The 27,801-nt window shown below is 39.4% G+C and overlaps 1 protein-coding gene and 1 long non-coding RNA gene across 9 annotated transcripts in view; one reads left to right on the top strand and one right to left on the bottom strand.

Moving 5' to 3' along the window:
* Nucleotides 1-104: 104 nt before the first annotated feature.
* The window catches only part of LOC118523108 (uncharacterized), a 95,666-nt gene continuing 67,969 nt past the window's right edge, over nt 105-27,801 (top strand). The window contains exons 1-2 of one of the 2 annotated variants that reach the window (XR_013445720.1): nt 105-966; nt 1,569-1,688. This is a non-coding gene — a long non-coding RNA (uncharacterized LOC118523108). Of the gene's footprint in view, nt 1,689-27,801 lie in introns of both variants that reach the window. The other variant, XR_004910937.2, reaches the window with a different exon arrangement.
* Nucleotides 22,313-27,801, bottom strand: part of MEF2C (myocyte enhancer factor 2C) — a 151,921-nt gene continuing 146,432 nt past the window's right edge. For 5 of the 7 annotated variants that reach the window (XM_036072345.2, XM_036072318.2, XM_078067076.1 and 2 more), the window contains one exon: nt 22,313-27,054. In XM_036072345.2, coding sequence (XP_035928238.1) covers nt 26,733-27,054 — 322 coding nt within the window. In that variant the 3' untranslated portion in view covers nt 22,313-26,732. The remainder of the gene's footprint in view (nt 27,055-27,801) is intronic. The other 2 variants (XM_078067074.1, XM_078067075.1) reach the window with 1 other exon arrangement.

The raw sequence follows: 27,801 nt of genomic DNA, 5'->3' as shown, positions 1-27,801 counted from the left end.
TCCCAGGGGGCGTCTTCCCGCCGTCCCGCTGAGAATCGGAGCGACCACATTTCCCAGTTTATTTGGAAAATTTGCAAAAAATAAAAATAAATCTGGAGTTCGAGATGATTGGTGACGTGCCAGCTCAGGGCGGTGTCGCCAGCTCAGGGCGCCCAAGGCCTGGCAAGCTCTGGGGCCAGGCTGGGTGGGCGACCGGTGGCCCCCAGCCCGCAGCCGCGTGGGAGCTCTGCTCAAAGATGGTGCTGGGTCTTTCTCCCGGATCCCGGGTATTACATTCCTTTTTTTTTTTTTTTTTTGGCTGGAGTTCTAGATTTTCTGTGTGAAGCAATTTAGAAAATAAATCTGAATTATTTCAGCCATTCTATATATTTTTTAAAGGACCTGAAAAGCCTCGTTCTCTTTTTTCTCCTTTTTCCTATTTTCCCTTTTCTCAAACTGCAAAATTTTAGCGCCTTCGTGAAGAGTAGGGAAGAGGGAGGAAGACCAGCCGGGAGACTGAGGTGTGGGACCCAAAGTCTGCAAGTGAATTTTTTACTACCTATTTTACCCTCAATGTCTCATTCCACCTTAACGACGACCTCCACGATGATGATAATCTGAACGATAACAGAAGTCTATTTTGCTGGTCCTCCTTGCAGTTTGGGGAAATCTTGGGAATCAAACCGCATGAACTTGGATTCCTGTCCTGAAACTTTTGAATGAGGCAGGAGGATACCTAGTGCCTCGCTCAGACTTCGCGAATGGCCCGAAGCCCTGTGAACTGTCTCAGAAACCCAGAAAGCATTTCACCCCCATCCTGGCGCTGCCTCCCGCACTGACCCTCCAACTTGGTCCCGTTGCATTTCTTCTGCGTGCGTTTTTCAGCCCATCCCTGGAGTTCAAGACTGAGAACGTGCCGAGCGGAACTCCACTGCGCGGTTCGAAGATGCGCCGACGGGGAGGCTGAGCTGTGGGCTGAGCCTCGGGGTAGACGAGGACGGCCGAGCTTGGGTGGGGAGCTGAGGATCAACACTCCTGCGGACTCGGGCACTAGGGTAGAGAGAAGCGCGGGGCGGCTCTCCAGCAAAGGCGCTGTCCTGGAGATCCCTGTTCCACCGCCACTGGCGACGTGGCCGAGTGATAATCTCCCCCTGGCCTCAGTTTCCCCATCTGTTTTAGAAGACCTTTAAGGAGCCTTATTCTTTTTAAAGTGATTCCCTCTACCCCCTTTATCTCTTGGACGCTCGCACCGTCCAAAACATGGGAAATCTCTCTTTCCCTCTCTCTTTTAGGGTTAATTTAAAAGAACCACAAAACTATGCACAAGACAGAATTTACCTGCTCATATACTTCTTTTCATGGAAAAAAATGTGTTTTTATTTCTGTTGATTTTTAAAAAGGAGATCTGGAAAGTATTTGGCTAATGAGTTAAGTAATTCAGTTACCATTTATTTAATAATTTTAAAGCACTAGGAATTGAGCTAAATGCTTTATATGTTTTTCTCTCATGAAGTCTCACAGCAACCATGTAAGATAACTTTGCTTCTCTCTCTTCCTCCCTTCCTTTTCTTCCAATCTGAAAACTGCAGTGCAGAGACAGTACAGGACTTTCACAAAGGTGCAGAGCTCCCAAGTGGCACGGGCAGAGTTTGAACCCGTCTCCTGGACCCTAGGTGGAAGCTCTTAGGAAAGATCACCCAAGTTTCCAGGTGAGGCCATGTCCCCCCAGCACTCTCCAATACCCTCCAACCTATCGTTCTTGTTGCCCATTAAAAGGGAAAGCTGTGGTTAAAAAGCAGTAGAAGCAGTGAATAGCTAAGATGGTTTGCTTTCCAGTGAAGACAGCTTGAAACAGGCTCATATTCCCACCCCATTCAATCAGTGCTCTTCAGGGCAGAGTCAGATCTCATATGGTGTTCATTCTGGCACCCTGGATCTCTTCTTGGTCATTCCCACAGATGTTTGCAAAAAACCCAAACATTTTGCCATTTTCCTGGGTGGTTTAATTTTAGAATTTGAGGCTAGAATTGTGGAAGATATATTGGAACGATATAAAGAGGGAAAACAAGTACCAGGAATAAAGATTATAAAGGAGATAGTCCCTCCAAGTTTGATGTAATAATGCCAACACATAGAGGAAATTAAATGATAGCTTAATAAAATTCCATGTTTTTTAAAAAAGTTACTTTTAATTTTATTAGTTCTGATAGGGAGAATCTTTGTATTCAAAGATTTTTTTGGTGTTTAATGTAACTGTATTTTTACGTATCTCATTTAAGACAAATGAGATAAAACTATGAAGAGATTCATTCTCTATTCATTATGACATGTGATAAAGGAAATTTTAAAAATTTTAAATAAGTGTGTCAAAATATGCATGCAGGGTATTCATCTGGGGGAGATTATGTACATATTTGAATAAAGTCACTTCCTACAATAAAGTCACTTCCTACAAGATTCTTTTTCTTTTCCTCCTCTTCCTCCTTGTTCTTCTCCTTTTCTATCTCTTTTTCATCCTTTTTTTCTCCTCCTTTTCTCTTCCCCTCCACTTCTTCCCACCCCTTTTGTCCTTGGAATTGACTTCTGAGACACACGAGAAAATGAGCTTCTTTATTTTTTCTTCCAGTGGTATTTTTGAAAAGAAAAAAAGAAATATTATCTTCTGATATGCCCATTTGAATACCATTCCTCACTGTTGCAAATATTCAGAACATTATGTGCAATTCCAAAGAAGGTCTTCTATGGTCCCTATTTTTTAAGATGTTGCTTTACAGTTACAATGGATTTACTATTAGGGTAACATTAGATTAAAATAGATGATACCATAATATTAAAAATTAACATTTTAAAGCTACCATCGTAATGTATTTAGTACTGCAACCATTTTAAAAATTAAGGATAAAGCACAATGTCTTGTAAGACGCAATCTGCTGTGGGCACAATCATAGCACTCATGCACAGAGATGATGCAATTTGTCATGGCTCTAGGAAAAAATGTTTGTCTGATTTGTTGTGTCCCATATCCTATTGAAATAAGTAAACATTTATACTTTCATGTAAAATACTCTAGAACCACCATTTAGGAGCATAAAATAACTTTGTCTTCTTGTGTTGAGCTTTTCCTGCTTTTCTCCTTTATCAACCAAACTTAGCTCTCCTTTCTTCTAGTCTTTTAGGGTCCTACTTTTTGCTTTCCAAGGCAATGATTAGATCACGTGGTAAAATGAATCCATGCTAATGTATTGATGATTAGAAATGTGTTAATGTCCAAATCATAGGCCACCATCCCTTCATGTTCCCCAGTTCAGATGTAAATTCTAATGAATGTGTTTGGAGGGAATACACTTGCTTTTTCTTTTCTAACTTCAAGTCATCGCTGCATAATCACACGACAGAGACTCACTTTTTAAATTCTGGCCAGTCTTCATGCTTAAACTAATCAGTGCAAATATGAAGAAAGCCCAATAGGGAAAGAACATACTTCTCTGGGACCTAAGACTGCTGAGTAAAAAAATGGCAAAGACGGAATTAGAATTTAGAAACTGGTTTAGAAGATCCGTTTCTATCTCTTACACATTAATTTTTAAAGAGCATTCAGTGAAATTTAAATTATTGGGCTTGTGTTAGAAACTAGACTTCTCTTCTCCTATATGAAAACCACATTCACCTTTCTGTCCCTAGAGCACGTTCCTCAAACACTTTGCAGTTGCTGGTCTCTGCCCTGGAACCTGGCCCCCAGAATTTAACATGGCTGCATCTTTCTCATTGCTTCCTCAAGAAGCATTTCCAGGGCCAAATCCACTACCTTACCAGTCTTTCTCTGCCATCTTCTCTTCTAAAATAGAACCTATAACATTCTGAACAAAAATATGTTCTTTATTTGTTTACACCTTTTTTGGTCTGCTTCCCATTCCTAGGATATAAACTCCAAGAGGTCAGAGATTTTGCTCCCCCTTACTCACCACATGACAGGTCCTCAGTAAATATTAAGTAAACTATGAAATATGTTTATCTGTAATATGGTTCATCTTTTGCATGTCTCTATTATTATTCCTCTTTCACTATAATATCCACCAAAAAAGTGCCTGCTCTGCTTTGCTTATCGAAAAACACAAGAGATTTCCTCACCAGAAACTAAAATGGGGTGGGAGGGAAGGCAGAGCCTGGTTTAGAAATTAAAGCAGAGGAGTAGCTACTTGGAAAGAATACTTGTTATGTAGGCCATGTCTCCAGAAGCAATTTTGTAGGGGCTAGTGATCATGTGTATAGATTACAGAAAATATCAAGAATATATTAACCACAGGGGCGCCTGGGTGGCTCAGTCGTTAAGCGTCTGCCTTCGGCTCAGGTCATGATCCCAGGGTCCTGGGATCGAGCCCCGCATCAGGCTCTCCACCCAGCGGGAAGTCTGCTTCTCCCTCTCCCACTCCCCCTGCTTATGTTCCCTCTCTTGCTGTGTCTCTCTCTGTCAAATAAATAAATAAAATCTTAAAAAAAAAAAAAAAAGAATATATTAACCATTAAATACTTGCATTCATTTGTTCATTATTTCAGTAAATATCCATAGAATGGCTACTCTCTGGTTGGTGTTCTGCATACAAAGACAATTGACATGGTTCCTTCCTGATGCGTTACAGCAGCATGGCGGTAGTCACCATCCTTTTAGGCAAAACTGCAAAGTCAAGGAAAACTAGCTGCCCTGTATCTAGACCTTTCTCCATTTGCTTTCACTCCCCCCTCCCACTTCTTCAAGCACCCTTTGTATCAGGCTCTCCCTGTTCTTCAATCATTTGTAGAAAAGTATCTGATAAAGTTTCATACTAAAGTGTAAAAGATTTACATTGGCTATCTCCTAGAGATATTTACATTGTATCTATTAGAAAGTAAAAAACAAAAACAAAAAAACAAAAAAACTCTCTAATTACAGACTTTCCAAAGCAGAAAGGAGAGAGAATTATTTTTAAAGCCAGTGTCTTTGAAATCACGCTACCTAGGATACTGCTTACTTTGCTTATTTGTAAATTTTGAGAACTTAATATTGAACAACAAAGGGATTTGTCTCTAAGATCTAACAGGTAAGACTGCATGGATATTCCTTTCTTTTTTTTTTTTTTCTAAAGATTTTATTTATTTATTTGACAGAGAAAGACAGCGAGAGAGGGAACACAAGCAGGGGGAGTGGGAGAGGGAGAAGCAGGCTTCCCGCCGAGCAGGGAGCCCGATGCGGGGCTTGATCCCAGAACCCTGGGATCATGACCTGAGACGAAGGCAGACGCTTAACGACTGAGCCACCCAGGCGCCCCTGCATGGATATTTCTAAAACCAAGTAAAACTTTCCTCAATGCTTTTAACATTTGGAGTGAGGATATTTTTAGTATGTTCCCATCTTTTTCTTCCCTTTTCCTCCTTTTCTTCCTCCCTTCCTCCTTTCTTCTTGCCATTCTCTTCCTGCTCCTTCTCCTCCCACTTCTCCTTCTCTTTCTCCTTCATTCTCGATCTCTCACCCCTAGAAATCTGGAAGATACAGGAAATGTTGTAACAAGTTTCTTCTGCGAAGGGCGCCCGGGTGGCTCAGTTGGTTGAGCGACTGACTCTTGATTTCAGCTCAGGTCATGATCTTAGGGTCGTGGGATCGAGCCCCCCATCAGGCTCCATGCTCAGTGTGGAGTTCGCTTGAGATTCTCTCTCTCTCCCTCTGCCCCTCCACACCCCTCAATAAATAAATGAATCTTTGAAAAAACAGTTGCTTCTGCTAAAACAACCCCACTGCAAAAACAGACAAATAAACAAAGAGAAATGCTGTCTAAATACTTCTATACCTTGAGCACCCAAGATATATTATAGGCAATTAATAGCTAATTTTTACTAAATTAATTTGCAAACATGTAATTAAAAATTTCATAGAGACCCTTGATTGAGGACAATAAGAGGTTTGGAAACACCACTCAAATATATTTAAAATGATAACTTTGAGCCTTGTCTTAGTCCCTTTAGGCTGCTATAGCAAAGTGCCATAGACTAGGTGGACTTTTTGCTATAATGCAGAAGAGGAGAGGGATGTCTCTGGGGTCTCTTTCATATGGGCACTAACTTCGTCCATGAGAGTTCTGCCTTATGATCTTATTACCTCCTAAAAGCCCACTTCCAAATCCCATCACACTGAGGATTAGGTTTCAACGTCTGAATTCTGGGTCGGGGGGAGGAGCAAAGATTAAGACCATAGCAGGCCTATTCCCTTTTTCTTTAAATAATAGCTCTTTGCCTTTGAGGGTGATATCATGACACCTCTCATTTGGGAAGATTGGTGATAGTAACTTCTCTGTTCCATTAGTGTCTTCGTCAATCTTAAAATAGTATCTGTAACAGCACTCCTGATACATTTTATTTTTCAGAACATAAGTTTGCAGAGAAACAGAATGAAACTTCTTTCTGAGCACTGGGGTCAATATTCAGACAATTTCTTCCTCTAAGTGACCAAGCAGATTATCCCTTTGCATGTTTTCTTTCAAAGTCTTACATGCGATATACACAAAACCTTTTAAGTGTCTGGAAACTTGGGGGTTATAAGCTCTTTGTTTATTCAGACTTCAAAGACGAACAAGATGAACAAAGCAGGGTGGGAGGGGGCTGGAGAGGGAGAGAGAGAAAGATGTTTGGGCCTCAGCAGGCGGGACCGGGCAGTTAGAGACAATGAGGAAATTGCTTTGAGGGATAGGTAATTCTGGGGGGCTATTCAGTTGCAGCCCTGTCCCCTTGGCCTGACTAGGAAACTAGTTAGTAACAGCAGCAGGGCCTGTCCTAAGCCTAGGAACTTGAATTATTCATCAGTCAGACGTAAATTACCATCTAGAGGCAGGTGACACACATGTTTTCTCGAACAATTATTATCACTAATCATCATTTTCCACAGTAATTTGTGTGCTCTCATTATTAGCCCTTGATTTCTATGTAAATCCCTTTCATAAAACTGCCACAAGATGGAAGTTTTTTTTATTGGCTCTCTTTACCTCTTGATATGTTTCTTGGCATTTTTGCACTCCTCATCTGGCACTTGATGGTTGGGTTTTCAGATTAGGCTGACTGTTGACATGCCCAAATAAAACATTCTTTCATTGAGCATATTGCATTTGTAGGGGAGGCCACCTTCTTTCACCTTCTGCCATATTGTACCCATATTTTTTTATATAAATTGTCCAAACATTGACTCTCACATTTCCCCCTTTCTGATTTTCATTGTGCACCATATTTGACACTTTAACTACTTTTACTAGTTGTCCGTGCCTTGTCACGGAGACTGAAACTGACAGAGCCCTTGCCTAAACACTTGCCTTGAATCAGTACATTTGCCATACGGATTTCCCCTTCAAATCCCGTAAAACATCTTGGATATTTTCCTGTTTCTCTCTTATTACAATTATATGGGTTCTGGGACTTAACTACTTGCAAAGTTTGTAACATTTATTTCAAATGACCTAGATTCACTTTTTAAATGAACTTCAGGAGGAGTTCTTGAAATTAGCTAGTTCATGGCAGCATGGGTCCCCGTCTGACTCATGAGGGAATGATGGAGATTTGCTTATAATTCTTCTGGCTTATAAAGCTCCACCCTGATCTAATATAATAGCTAAAATTCTTACCTTTAGAACGAACCTCATTACACTTTGCTAAGGGGAGGGGCAGACACCCCAGAAAGGATTGGTGCATTAATTCTCAGCAGTTACAGCTTAAAGGTGACAGACTCAGACCATCTCATTCAAGTTCTGGCTTTCTGATTTATCAACTGGGTGACTTTGTGGCAATTTACTTAACCTCTCTGTGCCTCAATTTTTTGTACCTGTAGAAAACGTTTAACGATTGGGCCTATCTCATAATCCTCACTGAGGCGTCAGTGAGTTAATACATGTAAAGCATTCAGTGTCTGGCATGTAATAAGCAGCTATATAGTATCAGCGGTTATTAGAATAGTAATAATAGTTATTCTTATGGTGGCGTGAATTTGCTTCTTGCGCATTAGAGGCAAATGGACGCCCGTGTATAGGGTTTTTGTCCCTGGAGGTTGGGTAAGAAGGGCCTGAAGCACAGCATTTCCTAAGGCCTAAGTAGGGATCTCCAAAAGAAAGTGCTAGGTGGCTTCAACATCATGACATCATTGCCGCCAAGGGCTTTGTGCCTGGCTGGGGACAAGTGTTCAGGACAAATGTTTTGCCTAAGTGCTCCCACGAAGCATTGCCTATTAATGATTTGGAGGAAAGGGAGGCTTAGTGAAGGCTTTAGTGACTTTTACTAAAAGACATTTTGTGGCCTTAACAGAGCTATGGTATTTATTACTCTGTCCTGGGATCAATGCTGAATTCCACATTACATATAGACATCTCCAATCAGCTTCCTACACTAAAAAATATACTGTCCCAGTTTTGGCTTTTACCTCGAGGCAGGTTACACCAGGCTCTTGCCTGCTGCATTTTTTTTTTTTAAAGATTTTATTTATTTATTTGACAGAGACACAGCGAGAGAGGGAACACAAGCAGGGGGAGTGGGAGAGGGAGAAGCAGGCTTCCCACCGAGCAGGGAGCCCGATGTGGGGCTCGATCCCAGGACCCTGGGATCATGACCTGAGCCGAAGGCAGACGCTTAACGACTGAGCCCCCCGGGCGCCCCACCTGCTGCATTTTTTAAGGCACGAATCTCGTATTCCACCTTAGTGTTGAGTCTTGTCATTTTGGTCAGAAGATGTAAACTGCGGTCTACTACACGGTCTTGATGGTGTCTTTACATAAAGCACAATTTTCTTCCGCAAGGAAGAGAAGTAGCTGCAGATTAGTGATACTGAGAATGTAAAGTGAGGGTTTTAGCTTCAAGACCTATCCAAACAGTGATCCGTGTCACCACACAACACGTGTGCTCACACACGCAGACTTCAGAGTTACAGGCAGAGACAAACACAGCATAACATTCCACATTGTTATGGAGCTTCCAGAAACATGAAGCTTAGGGACTCAATATTACATCATTGTAAAATAGTGTCACAATATCCAGCCTGCCCCTCCCCCTTTTGACATTTCTGAAGAAGAAAAGGAGGCTCCTGCTGTTCACCCAGGCGCTGAATGAGAGGAACGTACATGAGGTGTGCCCAAAGGGATTCACAAAGCACGGTTAAAATAACTTCTCTGCCTCCCCTTGGCACATTAATTTTTTTCTACGTAAAATAAACACGGCGGAAAAACATGTCATCCCGGGAATGCAGTGTTTTACAGACCCCTAAATCATCACCATTCTAGCCTGCTGAATGGAAAAAAAAAAAAAAAAACAACCCTGGAAATAACTAGTTAGAAGAGGTATATAAATACAAAACCTAACGTAAGAAACAATAACAATACAATATACGGCAGATAAGTCTTCCTTAATCTGAGGCCTTTGTTTTTGGAAGAGCTACTTGTTTAATTGAAGCAAAAGAAAATAGCTTGTAGTATTTTGCACACTAAACAGCCTGGGGTTTTGCATGATTATGTTTCCTTTCTTGCTTAACTTTGTGGTACCATATATTTTACCTTTATCTAGAGATCCACTTTGATTATTGTGCTTATGTTATAACCCATGTGTTACCATTCCTGCCACCACACAAACCACTTGGTTCATCTGGCAGAGGACAGCAGTGCCCCAGCCAAGATATTTGGTTGGATTCCTGTCCCTTAGCGACTGGTTGGCTTGGCTCTTTGCCCCAGCAACAGATGATATTTCTAACTCTTTAGGACATTCTAGTTTCAAAATACTTTGCCAACAGGGTTTATACTTTAGAAAGATTATTTTATTTTCCAAAGCACCTGGAATACCAGTGTTCTGCACCCAGGATTTAAAAACTATTTGCTTAGCGAAGGGAAAAACAAAGAGGCCATCACAGCCGTCTCTCAGTCATGTCCTTTGGTTATAAGTGACCAAAAAGACCATCCTCCCTTGCTCAGTCACCATCTTCCTCAATAAAGAAAAATTACATGGTTAAAGTCTAAATGAATTTACATACTTGGTTGCCTGAGTATTTGTAAAAGTTACATCAAACTTTTCATTATGTTGGCCCTATTTCCTGAATATATGTATTTTGTGGTAGAAGGATAAGAAATGCATCAGCCCACTATTCAAAAATCCTTAGTGTTCGCCATTGCAGGATGCTGATCTGTGGGGGAAAATGCAAATGAACACATGATGACATATCATTGCTCCTTCCTCTTCCTCTTATTTAGCCTTCACATTTCTTTGGAGTAACAGAGTACAAAATTAGAAGCTATCTAGATTGTACCTGGGCTTTTAACTTAAGACTATTGAAGATTCTAACTTGCTTTGATTAATTTTTTTTTTTAAAGATTTTATTTATTTATTTGACAGAGAGACACAGAGAGAGAGGGAAGACCAGCAGGGGGAGTGGGAGAGGGAGAAGCAGGCCTCCCGCGGAGCAGGGGAGCCTGATGCGGGGCTCGATCCCAGGACCCTGAGATCATGACCTGAGCCGAAGGCAGATGCCTAACGACTGAGCAACCTAGGCACCCCAATTTTTTTTTTTTAGCCAACTTAAAGAACTCAGACTTCTTTCTGCTTATAAATGTACGTTCTTGTTGGTATAGCAGACTTATATTATTAAATTAGCTAGAATTCTCTCAGACAATTCATGTCTCCCGAGGGGCTTGGATAAAACAAGATGCAACATACAGGAAACTGGGGAGTGCCTCGCTCACCCAGTCAGTAGACCATGTGAAGCTTGATCTTGGAGTTGTGAGTTCAAGTCCCACGTTGGGTGTGGAGATTACTTGAAAATAAAATCCAAAAACAAACAAACAAACACAAAAAACAAAAAACAAACATACAGGAGACTGGTTTTGTAAGTGAAATACAATCCCTGGTATCTAAATGATTTAGGTAATGAGTAGTGTTAGTAAGGAGAAACATGTTTCTGTGGAATTATTCATTATGAGTGGAGAAACCAGGTCTCACAAAAATATATAGTCCTTAAATACTTATGTATAATTAAGTTTATTTGGAAATCCTGCATAAATTAACTAGGAATGGGACATTATTAGCCACTCAAATAGTAGATATGAGAAATTATACTAAGATAATGTATTTATAAAAATATAAGACTATAGGGGCTCCTGGGTGGCTCAGTCGGTTAAACATCTGTCTTCGGTTCAGGTCATGATCCCAGGGTCCTGGGATCGAGCCCCGAGTCAGGGACCCTGCTTCTCCCTCTTCCTCTACCCCTTGCTGCCCCCTCCCCCCACCCCTCTTGTGCTCTCTCTCTCTCCCTCTCTCTCTCTCAAATAAATAAATAAAATCTTAAAAAAAAGAATATGAGACTATAAATATAATGGGAAAATGTGATGGTATTTCTCCCTAAAAATTTTAACTTAATTGTATTTTATTTCTATGCAAATAAAAACAAAAACTATTCTATTAGAAATCATTCATTTTGAGCATAAATTATGTTAGTGTACTCTTCTTTGGTTGAGCTTAAGTTCTTACATTTTAAGGAGTTTGTTGAAGCCAGAAAATATCATCATCTTTTTATTATTTGTTTATTTTATTTTATTTTTAAGTAAGTTCTATGCCCAACTTGGGACTTGAACTCATGAACCGGAGATCAAGAGTCCCCTGCTCTACTTACTGAGACAGCCTGGTGCCCCTATCAACTTAAATTTTTTTTTTTAAAGATTTTTTTAAAATTTATTTGACACAGAGAGAGAGAGACAGCCAAAGAGGGAACACAAGCAGGGGGAGTGGGAGAGGGAGAAGCAGGCTTCCTGCCGAGCAGGGAGCACGAGGCTGGGCTGGATCCCAGGACCCTGGGATCATGACCTGAGCCAAAGGCAATTGCTTAATGACTGAGCCACCCAGGCGCCCCTCAACTTAAGATTTATCTTTTAGTGTTGAGTATAAAATATTTCAAATGTACAGAAAAATGCAAGCAAAATAACAGAAATCCTTGTAACCACCATCCAAATTTGAAAGATCTTATTTTTTTCCTTAATCTCTCTCTCTCTCTTTATTTTTTAAGAAAAGAAATAAAGGGGCGCCTGAGTGGCTCCGTTGGCTAAGCGCCTGACTCTTGATTTCAGCTCAGATCATGATCTCAGGGTCCTGGGATCAAGCCCCATATCAGGCTCTCTGCTCAGCGGGGAGTCTGCTTCTTCCTCTCCCTCTCCCTTTTCCCTTCCCCCTGCTCACACACACACACACTCTCTCTCAATAAATAAATAAATCTTTTTTAAAAAAAGAAAAGAAATACAAAATTGTAAATTAGCTGTACCTCCATCCACTAATCCCTTTTCTTCTCCTTTCTTTCCAGAAGTAGCTACTATCCAGAAGTTAGTATGTATTTCTTCTGTGCATTATGAAAATCTGTGACTACATATTTGTATATTCAGAAATATGCTTTGTCTCCAAAAATTATGTTCTTAAGATTTTTCCATGCTGGTACATGCAAACTAACCGTCCATCAGTAGAGGGAATCAAAAACCGTTGTTTATTCTTACAAGGTATGGTATTAGGGATCAAAATGAACAAACTCGATCTAAATGTATAAGCATATTAAGTATTTTATTTTTTAAATTAATTAATTAATTGTTTTAAAAAAGATTTTATTTATTTGACAGAGAGAGACACAGTGAGAGAGGGAACACAAGCAGGGGGAGTGGGAGAGGGAGGAGCAGGCTTCCCTCAGAGCAGGGAACCTGATGCGGGGCTCAATCCCAGGACCCTGGGACCATGACTTGAGTAGAAGGCAGACGCTTAACGACTGAGCCACCCAGGCGCCCCGCATATTAAGTATTTTAAACTAATTTAAAGAACTAAATAATTATGGAATACTTTATGTTACTCATATCATTCATTACCTAATTCAGTAAATATTTGTTGACAGTTGATTCTAAGTCAGGTACCAGTCTAGCAGCTTAGGATGTCACCGTGAACAAAACAGATAAAACCCCATTTTGGCTAGGTTGCCATGTGGGGCATGTACCAGTTAGGCCAATCTTGGGGTTGCTGTCAGGGGAAAGAAAGAAGTATCATACCCAGTGATGGTCAGGGTGGAATTCTAAAATTTCAAAATAGATATCTTCAGCCTCTCCAATTTTTCTGATCATTACCTAAGAGTCAGCCAAAAGAAGATGAGCCCTTCCTGTGGGTAGATGCCTTCAGTGACCAGCCTGCCTTAGGATTTCGTAGGGAGGTGAATGTGATGGAGTCGGAAATCCTTCAGGGTTGTTTTTTGAAAAGGGTGTACAAATCAAATGTTTGTGAATGGTTAGGTACATGGAATATCCATTGAATACCTTGAACTTTGACCCATTATTGAGTGGCCTTAAATTTTAAAAAATGCATAATTAATTTGCGTTCAGGAATGCTTTAATATTTAGTTCATTACTCTTAGTGGTTGGTTCCAGATAAGGAAAACATTCATTTACTATGTCCACTTGCTTTCTGGAAACTTTCAGCTCAGTTGGAGGTATATTTAATTTTTACCAAGATGCTGTGAATATATATCATATGTAGTGCAGAAAAATATTCCAGTAAGTACTGAGTGCCTGATTGATGTGTATATTTATACTCATATACACATACGTAACATGTATGCACATACATATATATTTATATACTCATATACATAATATATACGCATATAACTATATACAGAAACTGTGTATATATATATGTGTGTGTGTGTGTGTGCATATGTATATACAGTTATATGTGTAAGGATTTTCCAAATCCTTACAACATCTCTAAATGTAGATATTATTATTTCCATTTACAAATGAGAAAACCAACTCAGAGATTTTAAATCATTTTTTATACAGCTCGTAGTTGGCCAGGGGAGCAATTCAAACTCAGATTTGTTTGCTCAAAGGTTTATAATCTTTTGACCATATCATGCTGCTGCTTTACCAATGTCCACAACACTGTAAATGAGGCCATAAAGATTTAAGACACTTCTTCATACATAATAAATCATATCATTTTCCTAAGGACTTAAGATAGTATTTATTACATAATAAAAATAGCACAAGACCGAGACTGGAGATTATTTTAATCTATATGACAGCTTATAAAAACAAAAAGACTGTTGGTGGTTTTGTGTGTGTGTGTGAGCCTTGCCTGCACACCTTTATTCCACACATGCACTTTTGCGTCCTCTGTTTCAGTATGGAGGACCACTGAGAAGTAATACAGGAATCATTCTTTGATTTCACCCAGGAAAAATGGAGTAGTGAGCCAGTGACCTTATCATTTACGTCCACATAACTGCTTTGCAGAATGAGGATTTCTTTGGCTCCTTCTGCTTGTCCTCCAACTTGGGTCGGCTGCTTGGGTGTGCGCAGCCCTGGCGGTGGTGATGGACAGAGGATGAGCAAAGGCCTGGGTGGGGAATATTTTGTTCCCATAGAGTTTATATTCTGAGACAGATATCCCTGCAGACAAAATCAAGGCCTCTTTTCTGTTTTTTTATCGTACCAATCTGATTCATGTTCATGAGCTCTTTATACATTCTTTATGTGTGTGGATGCGTGTGCGGGTGTGTGTGTAAATGCTCCCTGTTGATCAGAGCTGTACATGTGAATTTGGTTAAATGCATAAGAACAAACACTCCTTAGTACCTTATGAAAAATATTTAATGTTTTAGGATTTTTTTAAAAAAGGATTTTACTTTTCTTTTTTTTTTTTTAAGATTTTACTTTTGAGTAATCTCTACGCCCAACATGGGGCTCGAACTTACAACTGTGAGATCAAGAGTCACATTCTCCAACAACGGAGCCAGTCAGGTGACCCAAGGATTTTTTTTTTTAATAATTAAGAGAAGAATGCAATGTCCTTTCCACTTATCCTTCAGAGTACTTAAGCAGATAAGCCTTGCACTTAATTTCACTAAGTGTACCTTAGAATGCACCTGGGCCCTTTATTTTCATTTGTGCTGTCCTTTATTTAACCCTCAAGGGATGGGTAGATGGATGATCAGTTTTATAGGAAAGTGGTTTAATATTACTGGTTGCATTGACTAACACTTGGTCTACACACATTGCAGCTTCAAATAGTTTCCCTGGGGGAAAAACAAATGAATTCTCTTTTTTGGACAGTCTAGAGACAGAAGATAAACAGTCTAGCTTTCTTATTCTCTTTTCTGAGGTTTAACATTATATTGAGCAAGATTTGGTAAGAATATGATATAAGACTCTCAGTAGCAAAATAGTCAAGTCATTTAATATTCTGGAATACATAATGCCTTCATCTTTGAAGTAGTCAATTTATTTGATGTGCATTGTTACATTACATCATCAGTCACAATGTAATCGTATTACTCTACCTCGACTACTTTAGGATTTGTGATTATTTGATCAGACTGAACTAAAGCTTACCTTCCTTTATCGACGAATATTGTGAATCTTTGTGAATGACTATTATGGGGGGTATGCTCAAGGTACTTAAGAGAACAAATAATTTTGAGCAGCTCATCTTCATTTGAATTGAGGCTTGATGGAAGTATGAGGATTATTTGTAGTGAAGTAGGTCCCACTATACCTCGACAGGAAGCACTGTGGAGTGATGTCTCTTACTACTCTTTCCTACATAATATTCTGAATTTGAGATTTCTCTTCATATAATAATTTTTAATTTTTTTAAAAGATTTTTCTTTTTTTGTTTTGAGAGAGAGAGAGAAAGCATGAGCGAGGGGGAGCGGGAGGGGCAGAGGGAGAGAGAGAGAGAGAGAAGCAGATTTCCTGCTGAGCAGGGAGCCTGACATGGGACTTCATCCCAGGACCCTGGGATCATGACTTGAGCCAAAGGCAGACGCTTAACCAACTGAGCTACCCAGGCGCCCCCCATATAAGAATTTTTTAAAAAGTGAGGTAAAGTTTACCAAATAGAGTGCACAGATCTTTTTTTTTCCCACACAGATCTTATATGTGCAATTAGATGCATTTTGAAAAAGTATCCCAATCAAGATAAAGAACATTTCTATCACCCCAGAAATTTCCTTGTGCCCCTTCCAGTCAATTTCCACTTTGCACAGTCCACCACTGTTCTAATTTCTGTGACTGTAGATGAGTTCTTTCTATTCTCAGGTTGCAATACAAATAGAATTATACAACATGCTCTCTTCTGTGCTCGACATAATAGATGCACACATTTTAAGGAGTAATGTTTTAATAATTATTAATACAATTAACACCAATGTTGATTACATTCTGGCTTATCTAATAACTAGTCATATATGATTTTCTATATGCAGACATTCAGTGCATTCTGTCTCATATTTCTTGATTCTATATTTCACAGTAACTTTCTCTTCTATTCCCAGATTTTACAAAACACACTGTTAAAGGCAGGAAGAAAACTGGGCTTTATTAAGGTGGGTGAACTTTCAAGGACTGTTGTATATGTTCTCACCTGGTTGTCAGTATCTTTAAAGAGAATTCTGGAGAGGATGCACTGTGTGGAAGAAGTAAACCATTTTTTCTGAATCCTTTCTTAATAATTGAACTCAAAGGACTCAAAGTTAGGATATCACTCACAGAGAGTTTGGGGGAGAGGTAGCAGAAAGTATTATCCTTTATTGTCAGTAGAACTCTGAAATAGAGAACATGTTTTTTGACTAGGCCAAGCCATTTCTTTAACATGTTTTAATGGTAGAATTTTGTGCATGCAAAGAACGTAAACCAGGATAGTAAATGCAGAGAAAAGAAGGTAGGGGATTGTGAAAAAGCTATATTGTTTCGAGCCTTCCAAATCTTACTTGGAAATTTAGCTGATGAATTAGAAACTACCCCAAAATGATATACTCCCCATGCTATTTCAGCTGGTTGTTATGGACACAGAAGTTGGTTAGGATAACATATTTTCTGTGCTCTAGTACTAAAGCTGGGTTATTTACACGTGGGAGCAGCTTACAATGACAATGAAGAAGGCAGCTTTCAGTTCAACAGAAACCCAGCCAAGATTTTTCAGTCTTAAAATTAGATGGCTCAGTAGGATATACAGACTTTGATTAGGCAGAGTAAATTAAATATTATAGAATGAATTAAAATAAAAGTAGGCAATGACTTGGAAAATGGCAGAGAAAATCCAAATACTGTTAGAAGAGGATATTTGTGATTTAACTACGGGAAACTGCTTGCGTTAGTAAGGCTTTCTGCCTGACTAGTGTGGTCAATAGGAGAAGCAAAGTCCTAATCTTAAGGTTTTGTTCCTGTCCTCCAGCTGAAGATGACAGTTGCAGAATCCTAAAGGCAAGCTCACCAGTCCTGAGCTTTGCTCTGTGCATGGGTATTTCCCACAGGCCTTTTTAGCTAGAGGAGAGATTTCTAAAAGTCTGTTCTGTTGGCATTTATATTTGTTTGGAAGGCTTTTTTTCTAAACTAAAACTTTCTTCTTTTGAGTAAGTAAGCATAGTCATATAGTTAAAGAATCAAAATAATATTAATAAGTATATTCTGTCAAGTCTTGCTCCATCTTGTTCACCCCTCTCCCCAATCCCTCATTATCTTGGTAACTTGGTTGGTTTCTTTGCATATGCTTCCAGTGTTTCTTTATGCAATTACAAGAACATTCATTATTTTTGCCTCCTACATTTTTACCTGAAAGATAGCATACTCTGTACACTGTTCCATTATTGCTTTTTTATCTAACAATATATTCCAGAAAATTTCTGTGTCAGTACATAGAGGGTGTTTTGTTTTGTTTCTTTTAAACTGTTGCATAGTATTTCATCGTGTTGCTATAGCACAAATTGTTTAAACATTCCTTTATGAATGGGCACCTTCTCAATATTTTAATCATAGCTCTTGCACATATAAACTTTTGAATACAAACAGGTTTGCACATTCAAGCAGGGTTCTTATTTGTAAAGAGAAGCAAGCATATACCATATTGAATATTTATGGAATAAATGCCTGAGGACTTAGTCTCTTACTATAACTACTGCTTCTAGAAAAGTTTCTCTGTGTTGATATATTTAGCACCACTAGTGGGAAGCTTTAGGATGAATACTGCAGAGCATGGCTCTCTTTATTAGTAGAACATGTTCTTTGGGCATCAGCAAAGTAGGAGCATACCACATTGCCTTTTGGGAAAGAATGTGATGTTGCTAAGAAATAAAAAAGCACATTGTAGTCATCATAGGAAAAATCGGAACTTTGTTAGCTTCTTTTCTCATTACTTTAGAGAGCAGAGTCATGTTTATTTTGAGTAACTTGTGGGGGAGTAGGGATTCTGATCTTTTCAGTGGTTAGCAACTATAAACATCTTAATTGGGCTTCAGAGTAACCCTGTGAGTTTAGAGATAGGTGAGAAAATTGATACTTAGGTAACTTGACAAATGCTTCTTAGCTTGGGAGGGATAAAGCTGGTCTGATTCTCAACCAGGAGACTGGATGCCCTCTGGAAAAACTGCACCTAGTGTCTTTGAGCAGGTAGATCGTGTAGGTCAAGCCCATGGCAGAAAGGTACTCAATATATGTTAGCAGCTTGCCTTCCCTCCCACACCAGCTTCAGCTTCTGTTTTCTCAGGTTGCCTGGGGTCACTGCGACCTTCCTGCCAGCACCACGGTGCTCTCTTTAAGGAGGGGAAGGCGGGGCAAGGTAACTGACACGGATCCAGCATTTCTGGTGGTAGAGTGTTGGGTCAAGGGCTTTCTTAATTACTTTCTTCTCAGTGTGGAGTTGCCCCACTGGTAGTTCATGTTTCTGCCTGCTCTTGTATGAGTCACCAGATTCAAAGGGTGACCTGTCATCTCCATTTGGCCCAGAGTAGAAGTTGGCAGCTGGGGCTGAGAATTTCAGGACTGGAGATTCTTCCTCGGTTCTGAGCTGGTCAAGACTGGGTGTGATGGAGCTGGTGGTCTGATGAGGCTGCCGCTAAAAGAAGGACCTACTCTAGGACCAGAAACTATGAATATTTCTGCTGTGATTTCCTAACTGTGATCTCTGCCTGGGAGAGGAGAGGTGAAGCGAATAGCTGTATTTTTGCTGATAGAGACATTTGCTCTCAGGAAGTAAGAACAGTGGGAATCTGAGGGAAACAACCCTAGGGAAGCCAGCTTGGCTTTCCTCTTTCATCACAGGATCCTGCTTCGAAGTTGATCTCTACGGGTATGTATAGGAAAGATGCCATAGGAATATGCACACAAAATGGAAAAAGGACTTAATTCACAAAATGAAAACTCAGATACTCTGTGAGAATCATTTTCCTTTACCAGATTCCATAACTCTATTTAATCGAGACTCCCAAACATCTCTGAAATGAAAGGACCGCATAGGAATTGGGCCTAGGGGCACAAAATGTAATCCTCTGGCTTTTGGTTAGGATGGTTCACATCTGCGTTCTGCTCCCTTAGGTCTCGCCCAACCCATAAACATGCTCAGGTACCACCTGGCCTTTTCACAACCTTTGCCTTTATCCTTGACTCTGTTGGCCCCTTATGCCAGCTCTCTTCTTTTAATCACAAACATTGTGAAAGATGTGTTCACACTTGCTGCCTGAAATTTCACAACATCTGCTAGACAACCTCTCTCTCCCACACCATTTTATTGAAATGATTCTCAGATAACACCCAAGGCCAAAGTCTCTTTCCATTTTCCTCCTTTGTGATCCCAATAAAACATTTGACATTGTTGACTTTTTTTTTTTTTTTTTTTTTTTACCTTGAAACCTCTTTGTGCCTTGACAGCACACTTTGGTTTTCCTTCTGTCTGAATGATCCTTGACTTCTTCACAGGTCCTTTCTTCTCTGTAGCTCTCCCCTCTTCAACATTCCCTTCTAAGCCTACTTCTTCCCTCACCCTTGACCTTCCCCTTGACAAGTTCATTTCATGGTCATGGTGTTCACTATTACTCCCTTGTTAATAACATCCAAAGCTTTATCGTCAGCATTAACTGGTATCCTGAGTTCAAGTCTACATTTACAACATTCTCATATTCTACTTGGATATATAAGTCAAGCCCAACATGCTGAAAAGTGACTTAGTTACCTTCCTCACATAGCAATAAGCTCTTTCCATTTCCTATGTGGACATTACTATGATCCTAATCATTTAAGCTTAAAACTGAAAATTTTAACAATTCTATCATCACTCCTGCCATTAATCTCATCACGTGCTGAATTTTGACAGTTTCATCTCTTCTAAATCTTCCATTTAATTGCTTAAACCCTAGAGTTCTAAACTTGCAATTATATAATCAGATCCCAGCCAACTCTTCCAGTCTTGTCTCTTTCTGCTCCTCTGGCTGTTGGTTTGAAACCTTGGGAGCTTCCTGGGTTAAATCTGAAACTGGCTCCTGTACGTGGAGGTAAGGAGAGACTGAAAAAAGAGGCAGATCACTTCAGAATTGGTAGGTGGAGGGCTTAATAAGCAAGGGAATTTATATATGAGCCTGGTCTTTGGTGGCTACAAGATTAGTAAATCTCCTCACCAGCCTGCCAGACTCTTAAGTTTATTTAGGGGCCTTAACTGGGTTCAGTCATATATACCAACAATACATTGCTTTCTCAAGGTTGCATCCTTGAAAATGGCTCTCCTTGTGGGAATGGTCGGAGTGTGGGGGTGGGGTGGGGAGTGTACCTTCTACAGACAGGGGCAGGGGTGAGGAGGCTCCAATTGTCTGGGTCCAGCTTGCAGTTCAGCTGTCAGTCATGTCCTTTTGATGACTTTCTCCAACACCTACACATGGCTATACTTTATCTAAACAGGATGGGCCACCATTCCTGTAAATTTTTCTCGTTTCCCCATCTCTGTACCTTGACACCTATTATTTCCTTTTGTAGAATATCCTCATCCAAGACTAGTCATAAGTTGTGGGGCTTAGTGTGAAATGAAAATGTCCCTCTTTCCTTTAAAGTTACTAAAATCAAAGCTTTCCACTTTTTTCTTTTTTTTTTTAAATTTAAAAAAGATTTTATTTATTTATTTGACAGAGAGAGAGAGAGCGAGAGAGGGGACACAAGCAGGGGGAGCGGGAGAGGGAGAAGCAGGGTTCCCGCCGAGCAGGGAGCCCAATGGGGCCTCGATCCCAGGACCCCGGGATCATGACCTGAGCCGAAGGCAGATGCTTAACCATAGAGCCACCCAGGCGCCCCCCTGTCTATTTCCTCTGCTCACACACAGTCGGACTACACTTACAAAACAGACTCAAAGATGGAATTATCAAGATGGTGACAGTAGAGCATGAAACTAAGTGTGGGGCCACATGCGACTGCAGAGGTCACATGCCCACGAATCAGTCCTGCCCTCGTCCATCTGGGCCTTTCTCCATCCTACCCAGCACCCTCCAAAGACAAGTCCAAGGCTGCCTCTGCTCCAAGGAAGTGCCCATGCTCTGCTCTGCTCCAAAGATCTCTGAAGTGGTTTCCTCCTAGTACTTTGCAGAAGTCTCTGAGAACAGTTTCTATTTCCTATTAGTCCTTTAATCTCCTATTAGTTTATGAGTTTCTTAAAAGCAAGGGCTACATCTTCTCATCCCAGGATCCACCACATGAATTACACATAATAAATGCTTAATAAATGTTTGCTGACAATGAATAAAAAGAACAGAGAGAAGAGCACTGCTATCTTGAAGCCACATGCAATGTTTCCCCAAGCTGCATTCTTTTTTCCATCAGAGCAGGAATCACCTTGTGCACTAGTCCAAGATCTCCAGGTGGCTGACCAATGCCTTCTTGTTTTCCTTTTCAGTTTCTAAATTAGTCTTTACGTTGCTCCTTCTAAGGACATTCCCTTTGGAAATTATCATTGGATTTTGGTAATACATATATTTTTTAGTTTCTAAAAATGTATGAATTTACTAATTTTTTTCAAGTATTTAGATAAAAGCCTATGTGTTTTGGTTTGTTTTGGTTTTGGGGTTTTTTTCCTTTTTTTGGTTTTGTTTTGTTAAAGAAACTATTTTGATGAAGAAAAAATAAATAAATTTGAAAATACTTTCCACACATTTTAAAAAATAATTTAACTTACTGTATGATAGTGCTTTTCAGAATGACTTTTGGACAATTCTCTGTGTTTAAGCAAGTTATCCAAGATCTTCATGGAACTACTTTGATAAAGAAGTTGAACCACTTGATAAGAATCTTGAACTGCTCACACTGGCTGAGTACATATATCACCCCCAAGAAAAGAGGTCCAATTTACACTTTTCTTCCCTCCCAAACACAAACATCCCCCTTTTGTAAAAGTATTTTGAGCTGGAAACTCAAAATGCTCACTTGCACTTGTGGGAGAAGCTGCTTTTAACAAACACTATTAAGTGGAAAAAATTTAAACAGCAAAACATTAATTAAAAAAATGCACCACAGACACTGCATCACTAAGAAAGCCAGTAACTTTACTGAATTGTCTGCAAAATACAAATTATACCTTATTTCCAGCAGGAGAAACTTTTGAAAATTCCCCACTTTTATTCACTACAGACAGCTGAATGAAGTCCCTTGAGATACACAGATGTGGTTTAACTTAGTTATAACATCTTGTCATCTAGTGGCGACAAAGTCCAGCTTATGCCGCTGTGAGCCTCTATTTGAATATTTGTTGCAAATGCTTGTATGCCCTCATTTACAAGCTATTTTAATTACTGTCATGTAATGGAAACAAGTCCCCAGAAAAAGAAAAAGAAGAAAAATGATACAGCAAACCATCTGAAGCAATCCAAGTCCTATGCCTACAGTGACCCGGGTCTGCGAGAGAACACTGGTACTGCATTCAGACCACAACAGAATCCATCACTTAGCTGACCTCTCTGAATTAAACTGAGGTATGAATCAATTTGAGGTATGACTAGGGAAGGCAAGATGCAATACCCGATTATGAAAAAAACCAAAATGGACAGATTGAATGTAGAAGATATGTGGCTTGGATTGCTCCACATCTTTGGTTAAAACATACTAAGAAAAGCCTTTAATTACATCTGTAGTCTGAGTCTGAAGCATTCTAACAGACACCAGTATTCCATCAATCTTCCAAAGATCTGTGGTGGCAGGAAATTGACGCCATCACAGCAGATGGCACAAATGGGAACAGATGAAGTATGCCATGCTTAGGCAACAGCCTTTACTGAGGGTTCAAGTGGCTGCTTCTTTAAAAAAGAATTTTTTTTTTTTAAAGAAAGAAATTACAAAGCATTTACCCTCTGGAAAAACAAACAAAAGCATAATGGGGGCAAAAAACGCTAGCTCTAAATTAAAAGATGGGTGTGTAAGAAAAACGAATACATCGAAAGTGAGAGGGCAGACGTTCTTTAAAAAAAGTGTATTGGAATTCTTTTCTTTCTCACTTTTAGTCAACCTTAAAATGATCTGAGGATGATAGGTATTTTCATATTCATCATTACAAAATGCTAAATTCCACCTTTGGGAAAAAAATAAGCCATTTTACTAAAAAACACAATTTTAAAAAAGGTTGAAATAAACAGCCTTCCACTCACCAATGCATACAATATACAGGGTGTGCAGCCTCCCTATATTGCATCAGTGTTACCAGTATTTAAGCTTAATATTACCAAAAATCTTTTAAAATAGGATCAGCTATAACAATATTTGTAGCTGTGTAAAATGCTACTTAGGGTTCTTTTACTTGCAATGAAGAATGTTGCCTACAACGTTACTCTAGGATGGGTTATGTAAAATCATACTCCCTCAGGGCTCTGCCCTAAACTCCTGAATACAAAGGATTTACTGCAATAAAAACCCAAAACCATACTAGCTTTGCAAATACAACAAATGGTAAATTACAGATAAGGTAGAAGGGTAAAGATAGACAGTGATTGTTTACAGAAAGTGACTCATCACAATCAAAATTGTGCTTTTTCTCATTAAATCATCTTAAAAAATTCTCAGATTATCCCTTCGCCTATCTTGCTACCACTTTATATGAATTCAGTAGTGGGAACAAGAGATGACTGGCATCCATTTTCAAGTGATTCTGTTCTTTTCATGTTCTTATAAAACTATTGTCAGAACTGCTATAAATAGCCAAGGCTTCTGCTGGTACTTTAGCTTACTTTATCTTCAGCATTATAAATTCACTTTTCCTTTGTTGCTGAGGCAAATTGCAGGTAAAAAATTAATATGGCTATTTTTTCATATTTTCACATAACGACCCTTTCCCACCCACTGGTAAATTTCTGCTGATATTGATAAAGTGTTTTGAAATGACAAAGAACATTTGTGACATGTTTGCATATTTTATACACATCAAGTTATAAGGATGGTTGTAAGGATGGGATCAAGTCTATGGTGAGGAAAATGACTTTCTTAGATTTTCCCCTGTGTGAATAAGTATATGTGTGTGTGTGTGTGTGTGTGTGTGTGTGTATGTGTGTGTGTGTGTTTTCAGGATGATTCTCTGTTTTTCCTCTGCATAAATGATTTTCTTTCATGTTCCATGGATACCTTGAGTAGTGGGATATATGGAAAGGTTGAAAGATTTTTTTTTGTTTTGTTTTTAGTATATAAAACGTCCGTACAAGGCAGGCTAGCATCCTATACGGATACAACCAAAGGTGCGATGTGGTCTAATTGTGGATTTCAGATCAAGTTAAGAAAATACAGCCTAGTTAGTAAGGTCTCTTGGCTTTTGCCACCCAGCGGCAGCCTTTTACAGTGGGAAACACATAGCAACTATGCAAGTGAAAGAAAAGGATGGATAAGAGATGTCCTAGACGTGCTATAGCAGTGTCGATCTTACTGTCTGGATCTTCGTTGCTGTGTATGTCAATGCACATGAGTGGAGATGAATCGACAGATCTTCACATTCCAAGAGAAGGAAAATCATTCCTAGATTGAAATCTCTTTTAAGCAATATATATCAACTTTTTTTTTTTATGGCACTCACTTTTTAAAGGGTCTGAAAATTAATCCCTTATAGACGAATATTAGACAAGAGTCATCGTTATTTTTTGAAAAATTTAAAAAAAGGGACATAGAGAGGTTCTTTAATGGGATTTCTTGAAATGGCTATTAAATCTCTTTATTGAAGAAAAAAATAGATGACATACATGCTTTATGCAGAAGTGACATTTGGGGGTCCTGACACACCGGGATTGTTCAACAGGCCTATATTGCTGACAAGATTGTTGAGGGTCAGTTAAAATAATTAAAAATGGATGACAAAGCAACTATCCCTTTACCTGCTTCCTTCTTGTCTAGCACCCAGGCTTTCACATTTTTCTTCTGTGGGAATTTATAACTTGTGCGTTGAGTAAACGCCATATCACTGGTTTCTAGGGCCATATTTGCAGGACTTGTGCCCCAACACAGCTTCTCTATTCTGGGCATGTTTCTAAAAAGTGTCTCAAATTCTAGGCTGAAAACCAACCAGATAATTTAGGATCCGGGCAAGTTAGGGTATGCACTTACTGAATTCCAAGATGCATGGTGAAATGGTGAGATCAGAAAGGGGCCCTGCATTTGATAATAATGCAAAAACAAAAACAAAAAATAGCATGAAAGAAACTCATTAGTATATACAATGGATGTCAGTTGACCCAATAGATTGCTAATGTATTAAAAACAATTTAGGGTGTTGCAATGTGATATGTTCTAATCCCACAGGTTATCCTTTGACAGCTGACCTTGAACTTATAAAATGTATGCAGAGTAAAAGAAAACCGAAAGAAAATAGTTACTCAAATGTGCAACTGCACAAATATACCCCCCTCCCGCTATTAAGATAACAAAACTTCTGCTATTACCATAATATTATATATATTAGAAAGCTATACACAAGCATGTTAATTTCACAGATTTTTTAAAAGATTCTTAATATTTTATATAATTAGAAATACACATTTCAAAAACAAAACTTCTACAAAGAGAAAACAGTTATCTTGGTTAGCAAAGCATGGAGTTCCTCATGGCTTAGGGTAGTGCTTTCTATACAAAAAGTCCTTTTTGGTTTTTTACAGGACTGTTTAAAATATTAGCGAAGCTATCAAGGGGGAAAAAAACACATTTTGGCTTAAGTAAACTACAAAAAGCCACAAATGCTTTGCAAACTCTGTCTTACCTTTTATATGAAAATAAGCAAAATGTAATGTACATATTTTTATATTTTTATTTAATAAGAGATGCAGACCCAGATTTATTTATTTATTTAATTAAATACGTTAGCCCTCAAACTCCACATTTTTTTTTTTTTAAATAGGTATGGTCCTCTTTTAATGGTCGTTGATCCTTTTTAATGAGTGCCATACGCCAATGATATGCGTGCAGGTTTGTGAGCGCGTTCTCAGGATGTTAGGTGACCTGGTGTGTTCCTAACATTTACCAATGGCCACCCTTTGCCGGGTCTGTCCAAAACATCTATACATTTTTCTATATGTTGCATAACAGCTGCTCTCTCTTTCAGTAAAGATCTGCCGCTTTTGGCAAATGTTTCCTTTTGTCTATTTACATGTAAATAACGTTGAACCTGCAACATGACACTATCTATTGTAACATACATTTTGCAAAGGAGCACAACAGTGAAAAGAAGTTAGCCTTAAAATCTATTTTGTACAAGTGTTCTGTTGTACAACTCAAGTGCTAAGCTTATCTCAGCATTTCTGTTTATCTTTATACTGTATCACTGAGGCAATTTAAAAGTACTTTTACAAAACAGAGTACCTGACTTTTTTTTTTTTCCACACACAGCACATATAATGCATATCGACCCCCCTTCCCCATTAAGGTATAGCACACACACACACTGCAAGAAAAAAAAAAAAAAACTATTAAGTAATAATCTGATCATGTTGCCCATCCTTCAGAGAGTCGCATGCGCTTGACTGAGGGACTTTCCCTTTCGTCCGGCGAAGGTCTGGTGAGTCCAATGGGGGAGTGGAATTCATTCCGGTGATCCTCTCGGTCGCTCCCGTCGTACGAACTGCTACAGCTGCTCAAGCTGTCAACAGGAGATCTCCCCGCCTCGTGGCGCGTGTGTTGTGGGTATCTCGAAGGGGTGGTGGTACGGTCTCTAGGAGGAGAAACAGGTTCTGACTTGATGTTGAGGCTTTGAGTAGAAGGCAGGGAGAGATTTGAACTCTGAGATAAATGAGTGCTAGTGCAAGCTCTGTAGGAGGAAAGGAAACCCAGTTACAGATGGAGGAGGCCTGGAGCCCCCAGGAACTCACAATTACATCAAACATCAGCTTCAAGACTCGCATAGACACCGGAGCATGCCCAGAGGGAGGAGAGCGTGCCTGGAAGCACTCGGGGGGCAGCGCCTTCTCAGAGCCATTGAGGATGCCTGGGAGTAATTACAGTATTTAACGGGGCCAGGCCTCGGGAATCATACCTCTAGTCTGTGACAGGCTCCCTACACCTACAGGTTACCGGCTCAGAGAGGCTTAACATGACATGCTGGAAAACGCATTTTCTGTGTCTATGGAATTTCTCCCTAGACTAGTTCCAAAGTATAACTTAAGATTTAAGATATAACATTTAGCTTTTGAATGAGACGTCTCCGATTTACTAATGCATGTGTGTGGAAATTATTGTAAAAACTTGTGACGGATATAAAATGCGTCCCTCCACAAAATAAGCACGTACACATGAAGTTGTACGGTCTTCAGAGAGAGTGAAGAGAGTTCAAATTTCAAATGAATAAATCCCTAAAATGCTACATTTAACTGCATCTGGTGAAAAGCTTGGAGGGGGGAAAGATGGGGAAGGAGGTTGAAAATGATCTGCAGAAAAGTTTAGTGTTGGCTTTAAAAACACTTAGACTTCCTACCCCACTAACACTGGTCAGTCGCTGGACTTTCTTCATCCTTTCTCAGTTACATGGGATGCAAGTGGTGTCTATTTTCCACAAGTA

This window comes from Halichoerus grypus, chromosome 2, assembly GCF_964656455.1.
Source record: "Halichoerus grypus chromosome 2, mHalGry1.hap1.1, whole genome shotgun sequence".
Taxonomy (NCBI): Eukaryota; Metazoa; Chordata; class Mammalia; order Carnivora; family Phocidae; genus Halichoerus; species Halichoerus grypus.
This window is presented reverse-complemented; position numbering and strand designations above follow the sequence as displayed.